The 21,457-nt window shown below is 38.7% G+C and overlaps 3 protein-coding genes across 4 annotated transcripts; 2 read left to right on the top strand and 1 right to left on the bottom strand.

Moving 5' to 3' along the window:
- The first annotated feature begins 948 nt into the window (after positions 1-948).
- Positions 949-4,318, top strand: rmnd1 (required for meiotic nuclear division 1 homolog). Of its 2 annotated transcripts, none has more exons than XM_077238823.1 (12): positions 949-1,118; positions 1,475-1,893; positions 1,976-2,084; positions 2,188-2,263; positions 2,345-2,384; positions 2,753-2,853; positions 3,008-3,114; positions 3,210-3,274; positions 3,436-3,512; positions 3,605-3,725; positions 3,829-3,945; positions 4,131-4,318. In XM_077238823.1, exons 2-12 carry the CDS (start codon positions 1,477-1,479, stop codon positions 4,161-4,163), a joined length of 1,263 nt encoding a protein of 420 aa, XP_077094938.1. In that variant the 5' UTR covers positions 949-1,118; positions 1,475-1,476; the 3' UTR covers positions 4,164-4,318. The 2 variants fall into 2 exon arrangements, with proteins under 2 accessions (XP_077094938.1, XP_077094937.1); XM_077238822.1 differs by having other exon boundaries at positions 1,023-1,367.
- Positions 4,319-5,533: 1,215 nt separating this feature from the next.
- zbtb2a (zinc finger and BTB domain containing 2a) lies at positions 5,534-8,551 on the top strand. Its single transcript, XM_077238820.1, has 3 exons — positions 5,534-5,878; positions 6,489-6,671; positions 6,770-8,551. Exons 2-3 carry the CDS (start codon positions 6,499-6,501, stop codon positions 7,914-7,916), a joined length of 1,320 nt encoding a protein of 439 aa, XP_077094935.1. The 5' UTR covers positions 5,534-5,878; positions 6,489-6,498; the 3' UTR covers positions 7,917-8,551.
- Positions 8,552-8,697: 146 nt separating this feature from the next.
- On the bottom strand, positions 8,698-19,910 carry akap12a (A kinase (PRKA) anchor protein 12a). Its single transcript, XM_077238819.1, has 3 exons — positions 19,680-19,910; positions 17,599-17,701; positions 8,698-17,314 (listed from the first exon to the last, which is right to left on the bottom strand). The coding sequence occupies exons 1-3, from the start codon at positions 19,788-19,790 to the stop codon at positions 9,528-9,530; spliced, it is 8,001 nt and encodes a 2,666-aa protein (XP_077094934.1). The 5' UTR covers positions 19,791-19,910; the 3' UTR covers positions 8,698-9,527.
- Positions 19,911-21,457: the final 1,547 nt, after the last annotated feature.

The raw sequence follows: 21,457 nt of genomic DNA, 5'->3' as shown, positions 1-21,457 counted from the left end.
TCCTTGTTTGCATGTTTTTAGTCTGCTTTATGACAAGTCCCTGAATATGTTACAGCATTTTATTGATCCTGATCCAGACAAAAATCAAATGATATATGGTTATAGCAGTAGGCAGTGAAGTCAACGACTCTTTTATGAAGAAAATAATTATGAGTATGTATCATTCTATAAATTGGCACAATGTACAAAAACTCACTTTGTCTTTGTTGCTCCACGTCGATATATCAAACCATCTCTGACTAATGTGTTTTGTAGATTATGTCGCTGAAGTTTATCAAGTATCCAAGCAACACAACAACATTTAACGTATTAACCGATAGGGGGCGCAAAATCAAATTTTAGGTCAATACCTTAGGGTTAATACATGTCTATTTTACATTCACACATGTATGCATTTGTCAGATGCTTTAATTCGAGCGACGTACAATGCGTCAGTTTAGTTTGATCTTTAACTCATTTTTATCGATTTTAATTTACTGGCATTATGGATTTGCAGCATCTTATGACAAATAACATAAAGTCTCCTATCTACTTCCTAGTCTTGATAAATATGTGCTATTTAATAAAATTCAAAGAAGCATTACAATTCTCCTCACTTAAGCTTTTCTAACTTTGACTTGTCAATTAAAACATGATATGTGTTACATACAAGCTGAATGAAAGGACACAAACAAATTATAAGCAAAAAAATTAAATGAATCCTAATTTCCTACTTTCGAATCCTAATCTTAGATTATATTCTCTTTATGGTGTGAAATATGGCCTAATTACGATTTCTTATTTTCCCTATATTTAAGAGAACAAACCTAACAAATTTGGTTATATATTGCAACATGCTTTAGATTTGCTGTTTATTTACATGGAAATTACCAAATATTAAAATAAAAATCACAAACTCAAAATTTGTAGTAGGCTACGTCTCTACAGGGGCAGGGCAACATTACGTCTGAAGTTGACGTCACCAAAACACAGGAAGTGGCCGCATCTCTCGTGCTGTTCGAACTGTCAAATAAACTTTATGTGAATCTGACAATGTTGCGACATATGTATCGACAGTGTAACAGTTTCTGTCACCGAACGTTCTAATACCTGGCGAGAACCGGGACGGTACGCGGCAGGTACGCTGAGGGTTAAGACGACAGAATTACCGTGAATTATTAGAATCAATTGTAAGTTAGTGTGCAGCTTGTGTTGACAGTAGTGTCAGAAAGATATTCACAGCTCAACTGCTTTATGTCAGCTGATCAGAAAGAAGCAGATGCGTGTTTTGTCTTTCTTTGCATTTTCTTCTGTGTACAATTTAAGTTGAACCATAAATACGGTTAGATATGACCAATGCAATGCAGTTGACATGCTTGTCATTCAAGGTCAGTTGAAATAGGCCTCTTTGGCCACTAAAAGTAGTGCTACTTTCTGGTCAGAAACAGACCTAATTTAACAGTGTTTTAATGCTGAAACTGTTTGATTCTTACAGGCATGTCTTCCAAGATTCTATGGAGGTTACGTCAACCCTTGAAATGGACAGCAGCCCCTGGATCTGCTCTCAGAACAGTAAATGGATTAAACAGTGTCAGCAGGACCATAAGGTTAAACTGCTCAAAACTGGCATCCAGTGCACATACACAAAACATTCTTAAAGACCAGAGCAGCTGTCACATTAGCTTACATCACCAGAGATGCTTATTGCAAAGAGGAATGTTTCAAAGACCACACTTTGAAATGCTGACTCCGTTAAATGTAATATCCAAAACATGCAGTATACAAATGAGATTGCAGTCCACAACAACCGCCACCAAATCAGTGCTGAAACAAGGAGGTGTGCCTGGAAAAAGGACCTTCAAGGGACCAAGAACCAAACAGCCATCACGGACCACTCAGCCCAGTCTGGAGGAGGTGTGTGACTAATTGTGTGTTATGATCAAATCATTAATGGCATCTATAAATAACCGCTTATGTATTTAATGACATTTTTCAGGACATGATGCAGTGCATTGCATACGCAACTGCAGATCAGTACCATTTACCAACACTCTGTCACGATCTTATAGCTAATGGCTTCAGTGAAATCAAAGAATTTCCTAGAGGTCAGTTCATCTTCATCACTTTTTTATGTTTCTGAGCTGGCATAAAAAAGAATGCATTGCGTGCTTGTTTGAACACGGTCTCTTTTAATGTTGTGGGTTTCAGACGCTGCTAACGTTTTGGTGATGGGAACAGAGAATGCTGCAAAAACTAATGACAGTGGCACAATATTCTTCTTCAGGTATGTTGAATGATTTTTGTCACTTGAATTTCTGGGTTTTCATTTCTGATTTGTAGTTATTTTTTGTGTTTACCATTTTAGAGAAGGCTCAGTGGTATTCTGGAATGTTGAGGAGAAAACAGTAAGTATTAATATAACAACACTGAAGCAATGGCAGATGTTCTGACAACTTTCAATTGGAAACCATTCAAAGGCTGTATTAATTTATTTGAATAAGTTTGGAAGCTGTATTAAGGACAAATGTTGGTAAATAGATATTATTCACCCAAAAAGGAAAATTCTGTCATTAACTACATTAAGATCTTTTTGATGAAATCTGAGCGCTTCTGTCCCTCCATTGGCAGCTACGCAACTGACACTTTAACGCTTTAAAAAGTATATATATGCCACGTGAATCTGAATCAGGTGTTTGGCAAATATTAAAAGGCTCATTCACAAAATGAAAAATCATGCTACAAACCATGTCCTACTTGTGTATTTTATATTCAGGTAAAGGCAGTGATGAGGATACTGGAGCAGCATGAAATTCAACCCTATGAAGTTGCTCTGATCCACTGGGAAAATGAAGAAATCAATTATACAGTAGGAGAGTCAGTCACAAATCTTTAATTTCTTAATGCAAAATGTGCAAAAACTGTTGAAATCATGTAATACTCCTTGAAAGTTGATGATGGTACTACTTTAACATGTAGCCATGCTTTTATTTTTGTTTGTTTGTTTATTTATTTGTTCATGTTGGTTCAGGGGTCATTCAAAGCTCCATCATGGAATATTCTTGTTTAACGGAGAGCTGGATTATGAGCAGGTTGTTCTGGAGAAGTTTGCATTTTCCAATGCTTTATCTCTGTCAGGTGGGGTTATGTTTGCATTTTCACACATTTTTTTCAAACTTTGTGAGACTAATTATATTTTGATGCTTACAATAAGTCATTGCTTTTTACTTCAGTAAAACTAGCGATATGGGAGGTTTCTCTCGACAACTTTGTTGAGTCCATCCAGTCAATTCCTGAGGTAGATCCACTTATGTACTCTTTCATAGGTAATACCAGCATTTGCTGCTTTTTGAAAGTTGAAATAGTTTTGTATATTGAATGTGAATATGTTTTTCTGAAATTGCAAAATATACTCCTATTTGAAATGAGGGCATTATAGCCATGAACCTTTCTAAACAGATGCTGAAGTCTGGACAACGAGTAAAACTGTCCAGGGCTGAAGTTATGCAGAAGATAGGGGAGCTCTTTTCCCTGAGGTCGGGATCCATATGCAGGACTTTATCTGGTTTATTGTATGAGATAATCTACTGCTTTGTTTAATTCTCACAATATCATTACACTTTTACAGGCACTGCATAAACCTCAGCTCTGACTTACTGATCACACCTGATTTTTACTGGGACAGAGAAGATCTCGAGCAGCTCTATGACAAGACCTGTCAGTTCCTCAGTATTAACAGGAGGGTCAAGGTTAGTGAAAGTACTTGCAAAAATATGAATAGATTTGACATAAATATCCTGATCAAAGGATGGAATAATGCTGCATTGATCCTATGCGCTGATTGTTTTCTAGGTTGTGAACGAGAAGTTGCAGCACTGCACTGAACTAACAGACCTGATGAGGAATCACCTCAGTGAGAAACACAGTCTCAGACTGGAGTGGATGATCGTCGTGCTGATCACCATTGAGGTTAGAAAACAATGATTGTCACTTATTTAATATCATCCAGCCATCTCACTTTCATTTTGAATAACAGTTTAAATAATAGACAGCTGCACTGTCCAAAAACCGCCTTGTTTTTTTAAATGTCTGTATCATATTGTATATATGTTTTGCAATGCTACGTAAAAACATTTATTTTCTTCTCTCTAAAGGTGATGTTTGAACTTGCTCGTGTAATCTTCTGAGGACACACAGATATAGTCTTTCAAGAGGACTTACATATTTTTTTTAAACCAACAAATTTTGTTTTCTGTTAATTAAGTTGAAGTACTCATTGATGTCTTATTATTCTTAATGTGAATTTGAGACCTGAAATAAAGTTTTTTTTCAAGGACCTACATATAGTGGATAAATAGTGGCTCATTTGGCTTCTGTTCTGTCTCCTTTATAAACTCTGTGGACAAATTTACTCAGATCTGTTTATTCACATGCTACCATATCTGATTTTTAGAGAGTTATTGGATTTAATTCACTTGAATCTATGTCCTGAAATGACTTCTGATGGAAAATCCAGATTTTGGAACATGCTGGTTTTGAGGTGGTCATTAGCTAGTCAACCATCTTGAAACAGCAGTTCAATAAAGCCTGGTTTAACAGACTGTGCTTAGATTAAGCCAGGATTAGGTCTTAGTTCAATAAGGACATTTGAGTACCTTTTATAAACATGCCTTAGAAAAAAACATTACTGGTGTGCATATTGAGACAAAACATTGGCACTGACATATTTTAAGATATGCTGTATGTGTGTGTGTTACAATGCAGTAGCGCATTAGTTTAGAACGGCGATTAACTTATGTGTACAATAAGCTTAAAAAGTGCATTCACCTATCAATTTTGAGCATCCAAATAATCAAACATGTCTTGTGGTGCGCTCTCAGAGTATGCGTTTATTTGTCATTTTAACTGTTGGAAACGGAGCATAAAAGTGGACTTCAAAAATGTCTTATCATGTTGCGCCCTCTTATAGGCCATGAATGATCAGCGACTAGTCGACTTAAAGCGGCATGACAGCATTAAAGTCGATTTTAGTTCGACTAGTCTGTGCAACTCTGGTGCAACCCCTGTCGTGCACATTATTGTGAGCTTGGAGGGGGAATCTGTTGCAAAGATCAGCCGAAATCTGTTACTTATCTTTATTCTTAAATATGTGCGTCTATTATCATCAACTTTATTTGTACTTACTGTACTGTACACACAACACACAAAATACAAATATTGTTCACCAAATTTTATTCAGATTCTAATCTCATCTGATTCTCATTTTCTAGAGGTTTTATTTGTTTATGACCATGTCTAGATGGAAAATCATCAGGAAAGTGACACTGATAGCCCTCCTCTGGAAATGCCTTTATATATAAGCTTAAGTAATATTTAAATAGCTCTGAAATGTGCACAAATCTTCAGATGCTGCCCTGTTGCCAATGCCGTGGAACTTAATGGGGTATCATAATGGGGTTGTACTTTCATCATCTCCAATACTGCTAAAATGTCTCCACTGATTTTTACTTCACAAAAAGCTACGATAAACTTTCTAATGTGGTCAAGCTGGTTTTTTGGAACATTGCAACACAGATAGGCCTGCCATCATAAACTGGATTTTCCAGCTGGGTGTTTTATATTTCAGACATTTATTCACCATTTACTTCACTAGTTAATGCGGTTCGGATTTAACTACTTACAAATACACCATGATGTGTCGTCATGTGATGTTCTAATGCAGCTGACTGATCAGCCTCTTGTGATTGACAGCCGTTCGATCCGGCGCGCGCTCGTGTCATGTGATTCAAACTCTCCGGAAAACAGCAGCGGATCACGATCTTACTGCTTCGGCGAAGAAGCTTCCTCCGTTTTTCAGCCAACAAACCAAACTGAAAAAGGCATTCTATTTCTTGAAAGAACGGTAAGTGACGCCTCAATGGTCTTATTTGAAACAAGTGTTTAATAAACCGTTTGTCGGCGTTTTTACCCTAGTTACGATGAGCACTATTGATTACTCACGGATCTTATCTTAAATTATTATTAATAATTTGACCGTTTTCTTCTTCACGTGGCTTTCGCTATCGGAAAACGAACCATTTTTAATCCCTCTGTTTATTTTCGCTCACTAATATTATTAACGTTATTTTATTGGGTTCATTGCTCGAGCGCGTGTTTCCTATTTGTCCGAGGAAACTTTTGTACTCGGAATTCACCAACATGGGCGGGGCCTCAACAGTCAACACACAGACACACACAGACACACACACACACAAACATACTCACGTAGTAGCCTCAAAACTTATTTAGACACTTAAGTCACACTTCTGCCAATTCAAGATGTAAAATAGGACATTGTGTAGTCATTGGATGTTTTTTACATTTTAAATATTTTGCATGTGAGGAATGTCCTACTAAATGTAGTTTTGGTGACCAAAACGTAATCAAATATTTAATGAGGAGCAAGATAAAGTGATTGATCAGGAAAACATCTTTTGAAACCCTGATGATATATATATTTTTAATGTGTTTAGGTGGGAAAAAATGGACTTGGCACATCATGGTCTTGTGCTTCTGAAGCGTCTCAATGCTCAGAGAGAATTTGGTTTCCTCTGTGACTGTACTGTGGCCATCGGGGATATACTTTTCAAAGCCCATAAAGCCGTTCTTGCTGCCTTCTCGAACTACTTCCGTATGCTGTTCATCCATCAAGACAGGTAACGTGAACTTGATTGCAAAAAAGTTCTAGTACATTAATTGCATTATTTCAGAGGAGACCTGGATTCAAATGACTCTTTCTGGTTCTCTTTTGTAGTGACTGTGTTCGACTGAAGCCTTCAGACATACAAGCAGATATCTTCAGCTACCTGCTTAACCTAATGTACACTGGAAAATTTACCACACAGCCCATTGACCCCCTTCGCCTTGAGCAGGGTGTAAAATTTCTGCATGCTTACCCTTTATTACAAGAGGCAAGTCTTCTTATGAATACAGAGTCCCAGTATGCACCTTTGACAAACTCACTTTATGGTATTCAGATACCTGATCAGACATGCAGCCGACCCAAAATAAAATCCAAGGTGGATGTTTATGCTAAAAACTGTGAAATCGCCGGCCAAGAATTTTCTGATATGGATTATAGGTCTCCACAACCTGTCGGCATAGAGTCACCCACCCAGAACCCTGCAGCCTCAGTCGTCCAACACCTCACATATGGCATAATGAGTAGAAGTGCTTCCTCCAGAAAGAATTACGGCTGCAATTATTGTGGAATCCGTTTTAACCTGAGGTCCAAGTTAAAGGAGCATCTACTTGTCCACACCAGCCAAGCAACTGAGCCACAGATGTCGTTCATGCAAAATGGTCACACTATTGAGCTTGAAGGTCAGGAAATGGAGGAGGAGCTTTTGCATGCTGACAGTGATGTCATTAGTGATACCGATCAACAGTTGTGGATGGAAGACACCCCACCGCCCTCTGAGATTGCTGATATAGACAACCTGGATGGCACCGAGATGGGTCGTGAAATGAAACGCCGAAAATTTGAGTGTCCGACCTGTGCTCGCAAGTTTATTCAGAAGAGCCACTGGCGTGAGCACATGTACATTCACACAGGAAAGCCGTATAAGTGCAGTGCTTGTGGAAAGAACTTTTGTAGAGCGAACCAAGCGTCTCGACATGTTTGTTTGAGTCAGGATACAGATTCATACATTATGGTCAACAAACAGAGTTTGGTATTGTGTGGTGGAGAAGACAACAGTCAAGTGGAAGCTCTCTTCCAGTCTTCAGAAAGACCCTATAAATGTAGCATGTGTGCAGCTCATTTTGCAAGTCCTTCAGAGGTTCCCAAACATCAGTGTTTGCCTGAGAGTGAAGCTGTACCATTGGCAGAAAATTTAATGGGGGAAAATCAAAATAAGGACTTAGAAACAAGTACTCCTGAAGTGACCAGTCCTTCTTAAAATGTCATGCTAAAGCAGTATTAGTCTAAGTGCCAATATTTAACTTTTTTTTTTGGTTTAAATATCCTCTGCATTTTTCTTTCATGCTTATTTTTTTTGTTACTAAAATGTTGTTTTTGAAATAATTTGAAACTAATAAAATGTTTCCCATCAAAAACAATTCTGAGTTGCTCCATCCTGTTTCACAAAGTTGAAAAATAATCCAGTGTTTTATCAAGTTGTCTTCTAATAAATCATAAGCCAAACATTGGTGAAGTATAATTTTTTATATAACTTGAAATATAATTTGTATTAAACCATACATTTTGAAATGTCTCAAAATACAAAAACAATACCATACTCCTGTATTTAGTTGATTGTTAATATTACAACTTATTCGAAGACGCATAGCCTGTATAGTCAGTCTGTAATTGCAAAATTAGGTTGCATGCTTTTGATGCTAACAATAATCACACTTTCTTGAATTGGTCGTTTCTGTAAATTAAACATAATTTGTAACAATGGCATATCACAATATGGACAGCAAAAATAAAAAATGAGTTTGATCAGATTTTGACTTTGTAAAATATCTTTGTAAAACCAATTAAACAATCTGTCATTTTCCTTTACAAATAAAGTGACTGATTCTGACTGAATATTGTCTAAATCTCTCTTTGGTGGAACGTGATTGTGAAGTTTAAAATTTCAGTGCTTATTATAGCTTTGGTAAAGTGTATATCATATTTAGAATGTCATAGAAATTCCTCCCAGAGGTATAAGGAGCCATATAAAGGTTCAAAAATTAATTAAATTAATTTCTTTATTAGTTAATTAGTACATATCTATATTAGTACATACACACCAGGCAAATGCATTTGCCTTCAACAATGACACTAATTTTCCTAAACTAAACATGCCAAACTTTCAAATCTATAGGATGTAATGCATGTGTACAAATGTTTTATATTTTATATAAAAACTTTTCATTTTAGATATGCAATACAACGTGATATTATGTTTGATAAGCTTACTCTAATGTAAGAATCAGCATATAAATAATACATTGGCAAATATCCTTAGTATGAATATGACAAAATAGCTGCTTTTCAAGGGTTTCATATGTTGACATTTTCTGTCAAAGAAAATAGAAATAAAAAAGTAGTGATTGATCAAAGAACAGCCCATCTACAGAACAGCTAAACTTAATGGTATTTTAATGATGCAATTTTATTTCTCAGTGGTTTTTGTAATTTCTTTGTTGTGAGAAATGTGAGTCCCTGGTGAGCACACATCCTTTTCCAAGTGTAAACAGTTATTACATTTATGCATTTGGCAGACGCTTTTATCCAAAGCAACTTACATTGCTTTTCAAGGTACACATTTACATTCTTATCAGTTCTAGCTTTCCCTGGGAATCGAACCCATGACCTTGGCATTGTAAGTGCCGACACTCTACCATTTGAGCTACAGGAAGGCCCTTATTATCTGTCCTTGTTAAATTTGCATGTGAAATCATAAAATCATTGTTATTAAAATTATTCAAAGAAATTTTTTTTTACTGGAACTAAATGCAATATAATGAAATCACTTACTAGCTCATTAAAATCTTTCATTTGGTTTAGCATGCCACTCTCAAATTTCAGCATCAGATGCTTGTTTAGCAGTTGTATCTTGGGGTGTACCATCTGTGTGTGTCACTAGACCCTGGGAATCTCCAATATTATCTACAGCATCCTCCCACACATCATCCTCTACCTCTGATTGAGGTTCTGTTGAAGTAACAGGCTCGTGTTGCAAGGAACCCTTGGCATTTTCTTCAGGTAAAATTGGTGTCTTTACCTCTTTTGCTGCCACAAGTGGTGGTTCAATATCTTCAGACACAACTGAAGGATCTGTCTTTGCTTCCTTTTTTCCCTGTTCAACCACCTGCAACATTGCTTCCTTTACCTCTGGTGTCATAACAAAAAGCGCTGCAGCTGCTACCCCTACATCTGGGCCAATAGCTGGTGTCACCATCACAGGGGCTAAAGTAGATGTCTGTGTTGCTGGTGTTTCTTCAACAGTAGTCACAGGAGGTGTCTCTATCACAGGCACAACTAGTGTCGCTTTTACCAAAGGCACAACTGGAGTTGGTGGAGTTGGTGTCTGTACTATCTGCTCTACAACCGGTGTCTGCACGGCTGGGGTCACAGCAGGTGCTTCTGCTACTGGAACTACAGGCACTGGTTTCTCTGCCACGGACACTGTTGGCTTTACTGCTAGAGTTTCTACTATTGGGCTCACAACTGATGTTTCTGCTGCTGCATTCACTGCTGGTAGAACTACTGGAGGTGCTGCTTCTTTTACAGTCACTGAAACCAGTTCTGGTGTCTGTACCACCGGGATCGTAACAGGTCTCTCTACTACTGTAATTGCAGTTGGTGCTCCTACTATAGTTTCTTGTACTAGGCTCACAACTGGCCTTTCTGCTATTGGAGTCACAGTTGATGTCATAATCACTGGGGTCTCAACTGGTGTCTCTGCCAGTGCAACTGAAGTTGGTTTTACCACAGGAGTTTCAACTACTGGGATCACAGCGGATGTTTCTGCTGCTGAAGTTCCTGCTGGTGAAACTAGAGTTGCTGCTTCTGTTACAATTACTGAAATCTGAGCTGGTATTTCTACCACTAGTGATGTCTCTGCCACTGCAATCGAAGATACGGCTTCTGCTACTGGAACTACAGGCACTGGTGTCTCTGCCACGGACACTGTTGGCTTTACTGCTAGAGTTTCTACTATTGGGCTCACAACTGATGTTTCTGATGCTCCAGTCACTGCTGGTAGAACTACTGTAGGTGCAGCTTCTTTTACAGTCACTGAAACCAGAGCTGGTGTCTGTACCACCGGGATCGTAACAGGTCTCTCTACTACTGTAATTGCAGTTGGTGCTCCTACTATAGTTTCTTGTACTAGGCTCACAACTGGCCTTTCTGCTATTGGAGTCACAGTTGATGTCATCATCACTGGGGTCTCAACTGGTGTCTCTGCCAGTGCAACTGAAGTTGGTTTTACCACAGGAGTTTCAACTACTGGGATCACAGCAGACGTTTCTGCTGCTGAAGTTCCTGCTGGTGAAACTAGAGATGCTGCTTCTGTTACAATTTCTGAAATCTGAGCTGGTATTTCTACCACTAGTGATCTCTCTTCCACTGCAATCGAAGATACGGCTTCTGCTACTGGAACTACAGGCACTGGTGTCTCTGCCACGGACACTGTTGGCTTTACTGCTAGAGTTTCTACTATTGGGCTCACAACTGATGTTTCTGATGCTGCAGTCACAGCTGGTAGAACTACTGGAGGTTCAGCTTCTTTTACAGTCACTGAAACCAGAGCTGGTGTCTGTACCACCGGGATCGTAACAGGTCTCTCTACTACTGTAATTGCAGTTGGTGCTCCTACTATAGTTTCTTGTACTAGGCTCACAACTGGCCTTTCTGCTATTGGATTCACAGTTGATGTCATCATCACTGGGGTCTCAATTGGTGTCTCTGCCAGTGCAACTGAAGTTGGTTTTACTACAGGAGTTTCAACTACTGGGATCACAACTGACGTTACTGCTGCTGAAGTTCCTGCTGGTGTAACTGGAGTTGCTGCTTCTGTTACAATTACTGAAATCTGAGCTGGTATTTCTACCACTAGTGATGTCTCTGCCACTGCCATCGAAGATATGGCTTCTGCTACTGGAACTACAGGCACTGGTGTCTCTGCCACAGACACTGTTGGCTTTACTGCTAGAGTTTCTACTATTGGGCTCACAACTGATGTTTCTGCTGCTGCAGTCACTGCTGGTAGAACTACTGTAGGTGCAGCTTCTTTTACTGTCACTGAAACCAGAGCTGGTGTCTGTACCACCGGGATCGTAACAGGTCTCTCTACTACTGTAATTGCAGTTGGTGCTCCTACTATAGTTTCTTGTACTAGGCTCACAACTGGCCTTTCTGCTATTGGAATCGCAGTTGATGTCATCATCACTGGGGTCTCAACTGGTGTCTCTGCCAGTGGAACTGAAGTTGGTTTTACTACAGGAGTTTCAACTACTGGGATCACAGCTGAAGTTTCTGCTGCTGAAGTTCCTGCTGGTGTAACTGGAGTTGCTGCTTCTGTTAAAATTACTGAAATCTGAGCTGGTATTTCTACCACTAGTGATGTCTCTTCCACTGCAATCGAAGATACGGCTGGAGTTTCTACTACTAGGGTCACATTTTGCTCTGATGCTACTAGAGTTACAGCTGATTTAGCTACTTCCGAAGATACAGTCTCTGGTACTGTCTCTGGAATTATAGCTGGTATCTCACCGACTGGTGTCTGTGTCACTGCGGCTACAGTTGGTTTTACTGGTGTGATGGAAGCCACAGGAGTTTTGATTACTTGGCTCACTGTTGTTTCTGCAAATGGGGTCACATCTAGTGTAACTTCTTCTGGAGGTACAGTTTCTGTCATTGAAGTAACAGCTGGTGTCTCCGCCACAGATGTTACAGCTAATGACATTATCACTGGACCCACAGTTTGTGACTGTACTGCTGGGATCTCTACTTCAGGGGGCACATTCGTTTTCTCTATCACAGCTGTCAGTAGAACTGGAGTTGATTTTACAGCTGTGAAAGAAACAATTGGTGTTTCTACATCTGTGCTCACAACTGCTGCTTCTGCAGTCACAACTGCTGAGCTGAATACTGAAGATGCAGTCACTAGCACTGAACCAAGATCTGGTGATGCTACCACTGGAATCACATTCTGTATATCTACTACTGGGGCCACAGCAGTCCTCACAATCACTGATTCAACATTTGGTGTTTCTGCTGCTACAGTCATAACTGGTGTGTATTCCACTGGTGCTACAACCATTGACTCTTTGCCTAGAGTTACAAATTGTGTTACTTCATCTATAGGTGTAGCTGGTGTCACTACCACAGAAATAACAGTAGGCATCTCCTCCACCTGTGAAGTGTCAGTGTCTATGTTCTGTGAAGTTACAACAGAATTGAGAGTATCAGTCGTCTTTGCCATAGATGTAACCACTGGCGTTTCTACTTCAAGTTCTGTAACCACTGATGTGACAATAGGTTTCTCCACTTCCAGCTCAGTTATAACAGCTGTCTCTACTTTAACTTCTGTTACCACTGGCATTTCAACCTTCGGTTCTGTCACTTCAATTGTCGCAGCTCTGAGTTCACTCACTACTTGTGTTTGTATCTCAGAAATAGAAATGTCTGGCATTTCTGCTGTAACTTCAGAGCTCAATGGTGGTACCTGTGCTATGGGCATTGCTTCCGTTGCTGCAGAAATTTCATCTTTAATTTCTGCCTTGTCTAACTGTAACTCATTTAACAGTGTTGTTTTTATCAACTGTTCAAGAGGTTCACATTTTAGCCTACCATCTTCATCTGCGTTGTTCATGTGTTCACTCACATTACTAACTTCCATTTGTTTAGCAGTATCGTTTTGTGCCAGCACTGTGGTTGCAGCCACTTCAATCACAGTCGGCCCTGAGTCATACCTTTCTGGATCTGATTTGGGAGCAACAGCCATCGTAACCTTTTCTTCTGGAACTGCTGTTTCTTTCATTAATGTTGATGTCACTGCTGAGGCCTGGTCACCATCTATGGCTTCAGCATGAACTACAGTAATTTCAGATGCATAGCCCTCTTGTTCTGTTGCCTTCGGTAGCCCTGATATTGCGAGTGCCTGTGCTACTGGTTCAATCACTGTAAGTTTCTCTTTCTCTGACTGTTTTGTTGTGTTCTCAATAATGGCAACCATCTCTAAAACTTTACCAGTCTTAATATTCTCAGTTGTCCCTGGTTGTTCATTCTCTTTGGGCAGTTCTGGACTATGTTTGGTGTCTTCACTGCACTCCTCTGTTTGAGAACCCGTAATTTCAATTGGTACAGGTCTTGCTTCAACTTCTGGCAATGCTGTCTCTAAAGGTGTCAGTATTACTTCACAACTAGTTTCGAGCTCTGCTGGTGTTTCTGTGTGCTCAGATACATCTTTTGAAAACCTAGGAACAACTGTGTGTTCTCTAATTTCATGAACCGTCTCTCCATTTTCAGTATCCGCATCAACTGTTATTTCAGGAGATTCATCAGTAGTATTTGTATGAGCAGAAACATCTTGATTGTCTGTTTCATTGCTTTCAGTATTTGCTAAAAGTTGCCCTTCTTTTACAGAAAGTCCCTCTACCTCTTTCACAAAAATCCTGTCCATTCTGTCACTTGCACTGTCATCCACTTTGTTATTATCCATATCTGTATCAATGTCTACTTTATAGATCTCTTCAGCCTGCTCAACTAATACCGATTCTGGAAGTGACACCTCCTTGGCTGACATCTGTTCTCTGGCTAATAATTCATCTACAGCTTCTGGAATGTTTTCTGCCATTTTCTCACTGATGTCCTCTACAGTCACTGATGAATCACCTGCTAAAAAGACTGCATCTTTTGCGCCAACTTGTATTTCACAGACATCAACTTGTATTAAAACAACTTCTACTTCTAAATTGTCTTCTAACTCCAGTGTCTCTGCCACTATGTGATCTGAACTTAGAATACTCTCTTTGCTTTCCAGACACTCCTCCACCGAGGCAATCATTTCAATTTCTTCCTCAGGGACATCTGAGGCTTTACTTGTAGTAGTGTCAGAAATGTTGTCTACAACGCCATGTGTCAAAGTTTCAACTACTTCAGTGAGTGCAGCTTGCTCAAACTCAGCAGGTGACAATTCAACCTCTGGTAGCTTCAGCTCTTTTTCAGGTTTAGCAGCTAATTGTTGTTCATACACAGGTTCCTCTAACTCTGGATACAATGGACACTCTGTTTCAGTACCATGGGTGTAGTCTGACATAACCCTGTCCAGCCCATCATCACTTTGCATTGTACCGATCATTTGTCCGAGTGCAATACCAGTTGTAGATTCCTCTGTTTTGCCCTCCATATGAGTCTCATCTGATTCTTCCACTAAAGGCTCTGCTACTAATTTGATGACTTGCTCTACATCCAGCTGAGTTTCAGCTTCATTCACCATTATTTCCTGATACTCAGTCTTCACATCCTTGATTTGAGCTTCATATACCTCATCTGTCTCATGTCCTGCAGCTTCAGGTTCATCTGTACAATTATCAGAAACTAATTCAGTTGGGACAGCATTGCTCACTTCAGGTATTGCCTCCACTATGTGTGAAGGGAGTTGCTCTTCAACAGACTCTATTTCTTGAGATTCTAGACCTGTACATATCGCTGTTGCTTCTGTTTTCTTATGTGCAACCAAAACCTTTGTTTCCTCTGGTGTGTATGATTGTACAATATAAGGTGAATATGACATGCCCAGAGATTCTTGTCTTTCATCTTTTGTAGTTACTGATTGAACACTTTGAGTCATGCAGATAGATTGAATAGCTTCCTGTAGGATCACATCTGATGTCTGTACACCATATTCAGCCGACACTGGTGTAACATGTCCAGATGTCCAGGGTGATTCAGTTAGTTGCGAGACTGCCGAGACCATTTCAGTAGTGTCATCCCCAATGAATTGTTCACTTGCTGGTTCTGGGGCAGTGACTGCATCAGCTGTCAACTCAACAATGTCCTCAGATAAGGTGTCATCCTGTGTTGTCCACTCAGCAGATGATACTGGTGTTACAATGCTTTCCTCAATGATACCTTCCTCTGGTATATCACTCAGTTGTTGATGTTTACTTACAAAGTCTGTGAGTTCTTCAAAGTCCTCTGATAGAACATGTATGACTGTTGGTCCAGTGTTACTTGAAATTTTAGCTGCAATTTTGGGTACTAAGTCATTGGATGCGTCCTTTTCTAACACTTGTAATGTCATCTCTGGCTTCTCATGTTCTATTGTTATTTCAACACGTTGTTCATTCACCTCCTTCAGACTCTCAGGCTCAATTATTTCATACTCAGACAGGGGAATGATAGCTGGGGTTTCATCATCTTCATCACCTGTTTCATTATCCTTAGTAGCCTCATCGGAGGACGTTTGTTCTTGCCTTGCTTCAGATTTTCTTTTTTTATGCCCTGGAATAAGTTTCTTCATAGAAAATGAATCGTCTTTGTTCATCTCACTGTCTGAAGATATCTGCTCAGGGGTACTACTTTCACCAGTTCTGACCTTTCTCTTTGGGGTGACCATTTTTTTAAACATTTTCCATGTGGATCCCATTTCTCCCTCTGCAGGACTTCCTGTTTGTTCATTAGATGATGTGAGATGATCATAATCACCCTCAAAGGAACTTCCAAGTGGAGAGTCAGTTGTTTTCTCATTTTCTTCTCCTTTGTCTGCCGTTTCATCCTCATTTGTTTTTCTAGCCCTTTTTTTAGAGGAGCCACCACAAATCAGTGCCTCCCAGGAAACGGTGGTGTCAGATTTCTTTTTGGACTCTTGAGGGCTTACATCAGCAACCAGCTCCTCTTCAGCAGGTTTTGGTTCCCCAATCACTGGTTCCTCCACTTTCCCTTGCTCTGTCAATTCCAAGAATGGCTTTGGCTGTTCAGAGACTTGTTCTTCTGTCTCGATCACCTTTTCTGCACCTTTACTTTCTCTCTGCTTTCTTGTGGAAAATTTCCTAAAAAGTCTTTTAAGTGGACTTCCTTGTACCTTATCTTTCTCTAGAAAATTCAGATGCTCTCCTTCAGGTAACAACGTGTCATCAGCTTTCTCCACTGCATCTTTTTCTTCCTCTGATAAAATATAAGGGATATCAAGACACATGCATTTACTGTCCTCACGTTCAGCCTCCTCTGCATCAATTTTCTCGATTCTTTTGAGTTCCTCTTCCTTACTCTCTTTCTGTATTTCCTGTTCTTTCTTTCTTTTTCTTAAACTGGCAAAGATACCCTGTGTAAAGAATTGCTTGATTGGTGACATTTGTTCCTCTGGCTCAGGACTTTCTTTTGCCATTTCTTTATCCGGTGTGTCCTTCACATGATGTTCCACTAAATTTATGTCCGGATCCAGCTCCGTTTCATTGTCTGTTTGTTGAGAGGGTTCTGCTGCATCAGGCTGGGAAAACACCTCACTTTTGTAAATCTCTTCAGTCGTGTTTTCATTTGCTGCCACTGCACTGTTCTCTTGAGTGTCATTGGAGTCCTCTGAGGGACTTGCAACTCTTTCTTCTTGCTCATTTGCTTCAGTCTTTTCACATGTGTCTTTTTTTAGGGTAAACTTAAATCCAACAAATCTGAAGATTTTTTTGAAGCCAACTTCATTGATATCATTCACTTGGTTGTCCTCCTTAGGTTCTTCACCATCAGCATCAACCATCTCTGTGCTCTCATTCTTAATGTTTGGTTGAAGAGCATCCATTTCCTGAAGGTCTTCAGTTGTTTCTGTGCCATCTTCTTTCAGAGTGACAAACCCTGAGCCAACTAACAAAAAATAAAAAAAGAAAGAAAGTTCAAGCAAGTTGACTATGTATGCTATATATATATATATATACAGTATATATGTGTGTGTGTGTGTGTGTGTGTGTGTGTGTGTGTGTGTGTGTGTGTGTGTGTGTGTGTGTGTGTGTGTGTGTGTGTGTGTGTGTGTGTGTGTGTGTGTGTGTGTGTAAAGTATTTGTGTTTGGATATTTACTACTATATAAGCGCTGTTTTCATTTCAAATTGGAAACAATGAGGGAGAATAGCAATAACATAGTACCACCTACCATCTGCAAGTAGTCTCTCCTCCTCAAAGTGGTCATTTAATTCATCTGCATGGCTCCTTGTCTTTACATTCAAATTGGAGATCTGTCCATTTTTCTGTAACAACTAAGCAAAAAAGACAAAAAGGAGTGACCAACAAAGTAAACAATGGATTTAGCTATCTGTCCTTAGGACTCATAAAGGAACAATAAATAATGTTAATTTTAATTGTACACACATTACACAAACTAAAATAATACAAAATTATGCTATAAAAATGTATTAATTTCTATTGTCTCAAAGTATATAGTAAGATAATGAATAATGAACAACAACATACTCAAAATGTCATGGTTAAAATCAGATGGCTCAGTCAGGCCAAAATATAAATAAATGGTTTAGTTTAAGTATATGGTGACAGATTGAAGTTAAGAAATCCCCCAACATTTTTCAAAGGTTATCACAATATCATTTGACTACATTTGCTTAATATGAACCACCTAATCACAATGTAGTTTGAAGGAGAGGTCCCTTGTGATAACTAACAAAACAAAATAAATGAACACATTTATGGAATCCGAGTAGCTCTCCTTTGACTAAAAGCCATCTCACAGACTTCCTGTTAAACCATGGCTGACCTCATCATGTTTAACATGGAAAATCAATGCACCCAGTACAGTAAGGGAAAATTCCATCAATCCTTTGGGAATGAGAGCACTACAAATATCCCTATCCATTAATGTGCACACATTAGTACAAAACAACTGGCAACCCCAAACAGAGTTGTGATTTGTTGAAATAAACCGTCTTTCAAAAAACAAAAGGAAATTGCATTTTAAATGCTTAACCTACACATTTAATACAATACAATAATTCAGATGAACAAGAAAAAAAACATCAAAGGCCAAACAAGTAATTCAATCCACATGATAAGAACCAGTGTAGTAGTGATGAAACACTTTTAAATCTAATTTAAAGTTTAGAGTCCGGGTGTAAACAATATACCATACCTTTTGCCAGCCATTGGGGATGCATCAATTATTAGGGTTACTGTATTATTCTTGGCACTTGGCAGATGATTTGTACATGTGTGTGATTTTACCCAAATATGTCTACTCCTGCAGTTCTCAAGATGACACAGATTCTTCCTCAGTGTCTTTCTTGAAAGTAAAGAACCAGCCAAAATAAAGAAAATGTTACATAGAATTTTCTTGAATACACCACAGAGATTTAAAACAAATATTTATGATTTTAACATACAATGAATGCAATTCTCAATAATTTTCTCTCTTAAAAACTAAGATAAACTATCTAATCTGAACTACCAAGACCTAATGCAAATTTTGTTCACTAAAGTGTATTTAAACTCCTATAAATTTAACTTATTTCAGAGGGCTACATCTGAAAATCTGTGAGCTGCTTCCCCGTAAGAAAGATTATCTTATATTTAGTATGTGTGTGTGTGTGTGTGTGTGTGTGTGTGTGTGTGTGTGTGTGTGTGTGTGTGTGTGTGTGTGTGTGTCATATATGCTATCAGACATTTTCTAAACAGCAGTAAGATTGAGATCAAATGGATATTATAGCTTTAGTCTCAATTTTCTTATAAGAAAAGCAGTCACATGTGTCTACTCTACAGTTTCAGAATAGATGTCAACAATGTCTCAAACTGTGCTCAAATTTGCCAAAACACCAAAGTCTGCAATCAAAACTCATATATGAACTCACATTTCTCATTGAATAATCAAGACTAAATTGACTGCGATCCCCATTATTTTTATGACTCTATACATTTACTGTCAACAAATGTCTAATTTGAGTGTATTTCATGTATCAGTCAAGGAGAAACAAGGATAAAACATAACTGAGAAATCTCTTCTCCCGAGCTAAAAAAAAGAGCAAGCACTGAGCAATAATTTGATCCTCTGTCTATCTATCAAACATTCTAAACATCATTCATGTTCTGCATTACCTCGAAAATGCTATCTAGGCAGCTCGCTATGTTTTGAGATGCAGCCCGTGCGTGTCCTTAGATTCAGAGATCGTGCCTTTGAAAGTTTGTGAAGCATTTCTCTACAAGCAGGAGACTTGATTTCATGTAATCTACCTTTTCATCGGCACTGCCGTCATCCTGAGCCTCGCTCGCTGCTGCAGTGACAGTGAGTTCCTCCGCCTCGTCCTCCTCGCATCTGCTGCTGGATGATGCTGTAGCTCCCATTTCACAATCCTTCTCTCCTTCTCTTCGATTTCTTCCCTTTCACCCAATGTAACTGCAAAGCGGAAGGGAGGATATCCAAAGATGAGTGCTGAGCGGTGGTCGGACTCAGAAGTGATGCAGTTTGGCTCGATACAAACTCTTTTAGGACGCATCCTTCCTGTATCACATGAACACACTGGCACGCCTCGACGGATCAATGGAGAGAGAACGAGAGTCCTGGGATGACCGAGGGACAACCACTACAATGAATGTATTTATCTCGTAATTATGCTTCTCTTTCTTCTCGCGTGCTTTTATGTATAGTCCAATGATTGCATTAAGACGAACTAAAAGCTTGTAAAAACAACTCATGGCGTAGGCTAAGTGGAATAAATATAGCAAAAAAAATTTTATAAAAAAAAATAAGACAAACATTAAGTTAATTTCAAAGTTTAAAAAAAAGTAGTTCTCATGTGACCCTTTGAGGAAAAAAACACTTCCTACATACAAATGTGTGTGTGTGTGTGTGTGTGATATCATTTGTTTTTAAAGCAATTAAACTGCCAAGAAATATTTTAATGTCTTAATATTAAATTCAATTAAGTCGGCTAATTAAGAAGATAACTAAAGCAATGGAAAGTCAAGCCAGAAATTCAATTCACATGGCCCACTGATTCATAAATGAAATGGTGAAAAGTAGGCCTATGTGGACACTCCCTAATTATCAGGTTTATCTATTCCAGTAATCCCAGTGAAACACATGTTAATGCATTGCTACAATATAATTATATGCTTCTGATTTTGTTGTAATTTTCTGTTGTGAATGACAATGAGTGAATGACAAAGTTAGGTCCATGTAGAAATTAGGGCTGTAACGGTTCAAATTACTCATGATTCAGTTTTATCACGGTTTTGGTACAGTTTGGGAATTTGCTGTGTTCAGGGAATAAAGGACTACTGTCAAAAAAAATAAAAAATAAGAACAAATAATCCAACTACAAGTAACAGCACAAATAAATAGGCTACAATAGTTTTCAGGTAGGTCAGTCATAGTTTTCAGGCACATAAATTGAATCAATCAAATGTAAAACAACATTGCATATAATCTTCACTGTATAAATTAATAAAGATTAATCATTATTAAAGTTACAAAAGCTATTCAGTCAAGAGCAGTGAATGATTTTCTTGTTCTTTTGTTTAAGTTTAAACACAGATAGCAACGCGTGCTGTTCAGGTTTCATCTGGGTTTGTCAGATTTGAGATGAACCGTGGTGCAAGTGCGTGCAGAACCGTGGGAGGAGAATGGTAGCCTACGGTTAGATTTTTTATAGAGAACCGTTACACCCCTAGTATAAATTGCTTGTCGAACATTTTAAAAGCATGCAAAAAGCATGAATATCTCCCTTCGCTGCTATAAAAGTTTAAACTCTCCTGGGAATGCCTTCCACTTGATCTTGAAATTGAATGCAGGGATTTGATCCCATTTAGACTAGCATAAATTAAGGGACCTGACTTGCAGTTGGAGTTTCAAATGATCCTGATCTCATGAAAGTGCATATCTAGGGGAGACCTGGGATGGTTGTAACAATTTTGACCTTTCTGTCTATATCTTGTAGTACTTTGAAGTCAGTGTGTTCAAAATGTGATCCAAACTAGTTACAAGTGTCTGCTATTACAGTATTCAACAC

This window comes from Siphateles boraxobius, unplaced genomic scaffold, assembly GCF_051911475.1.
Source record: "Siphateles boraxobius isolate OS27281-9 unplaced genomic scaffold, OSU_SipBor_1 22, whole genome shotgun sequence".
NCBI classification, from domain to species: domain Eukaryota; kingdom Metazoa; phylum Chordata; class Actinopteri; order Cypriniformes; family Leuciscidae; genus Siphateles; species Siphateles boraxobius.
Note: the sequence above shows the minus strand (reverse complement) of the source record. Positions and strands in the feature narration are given on the sequence as shown.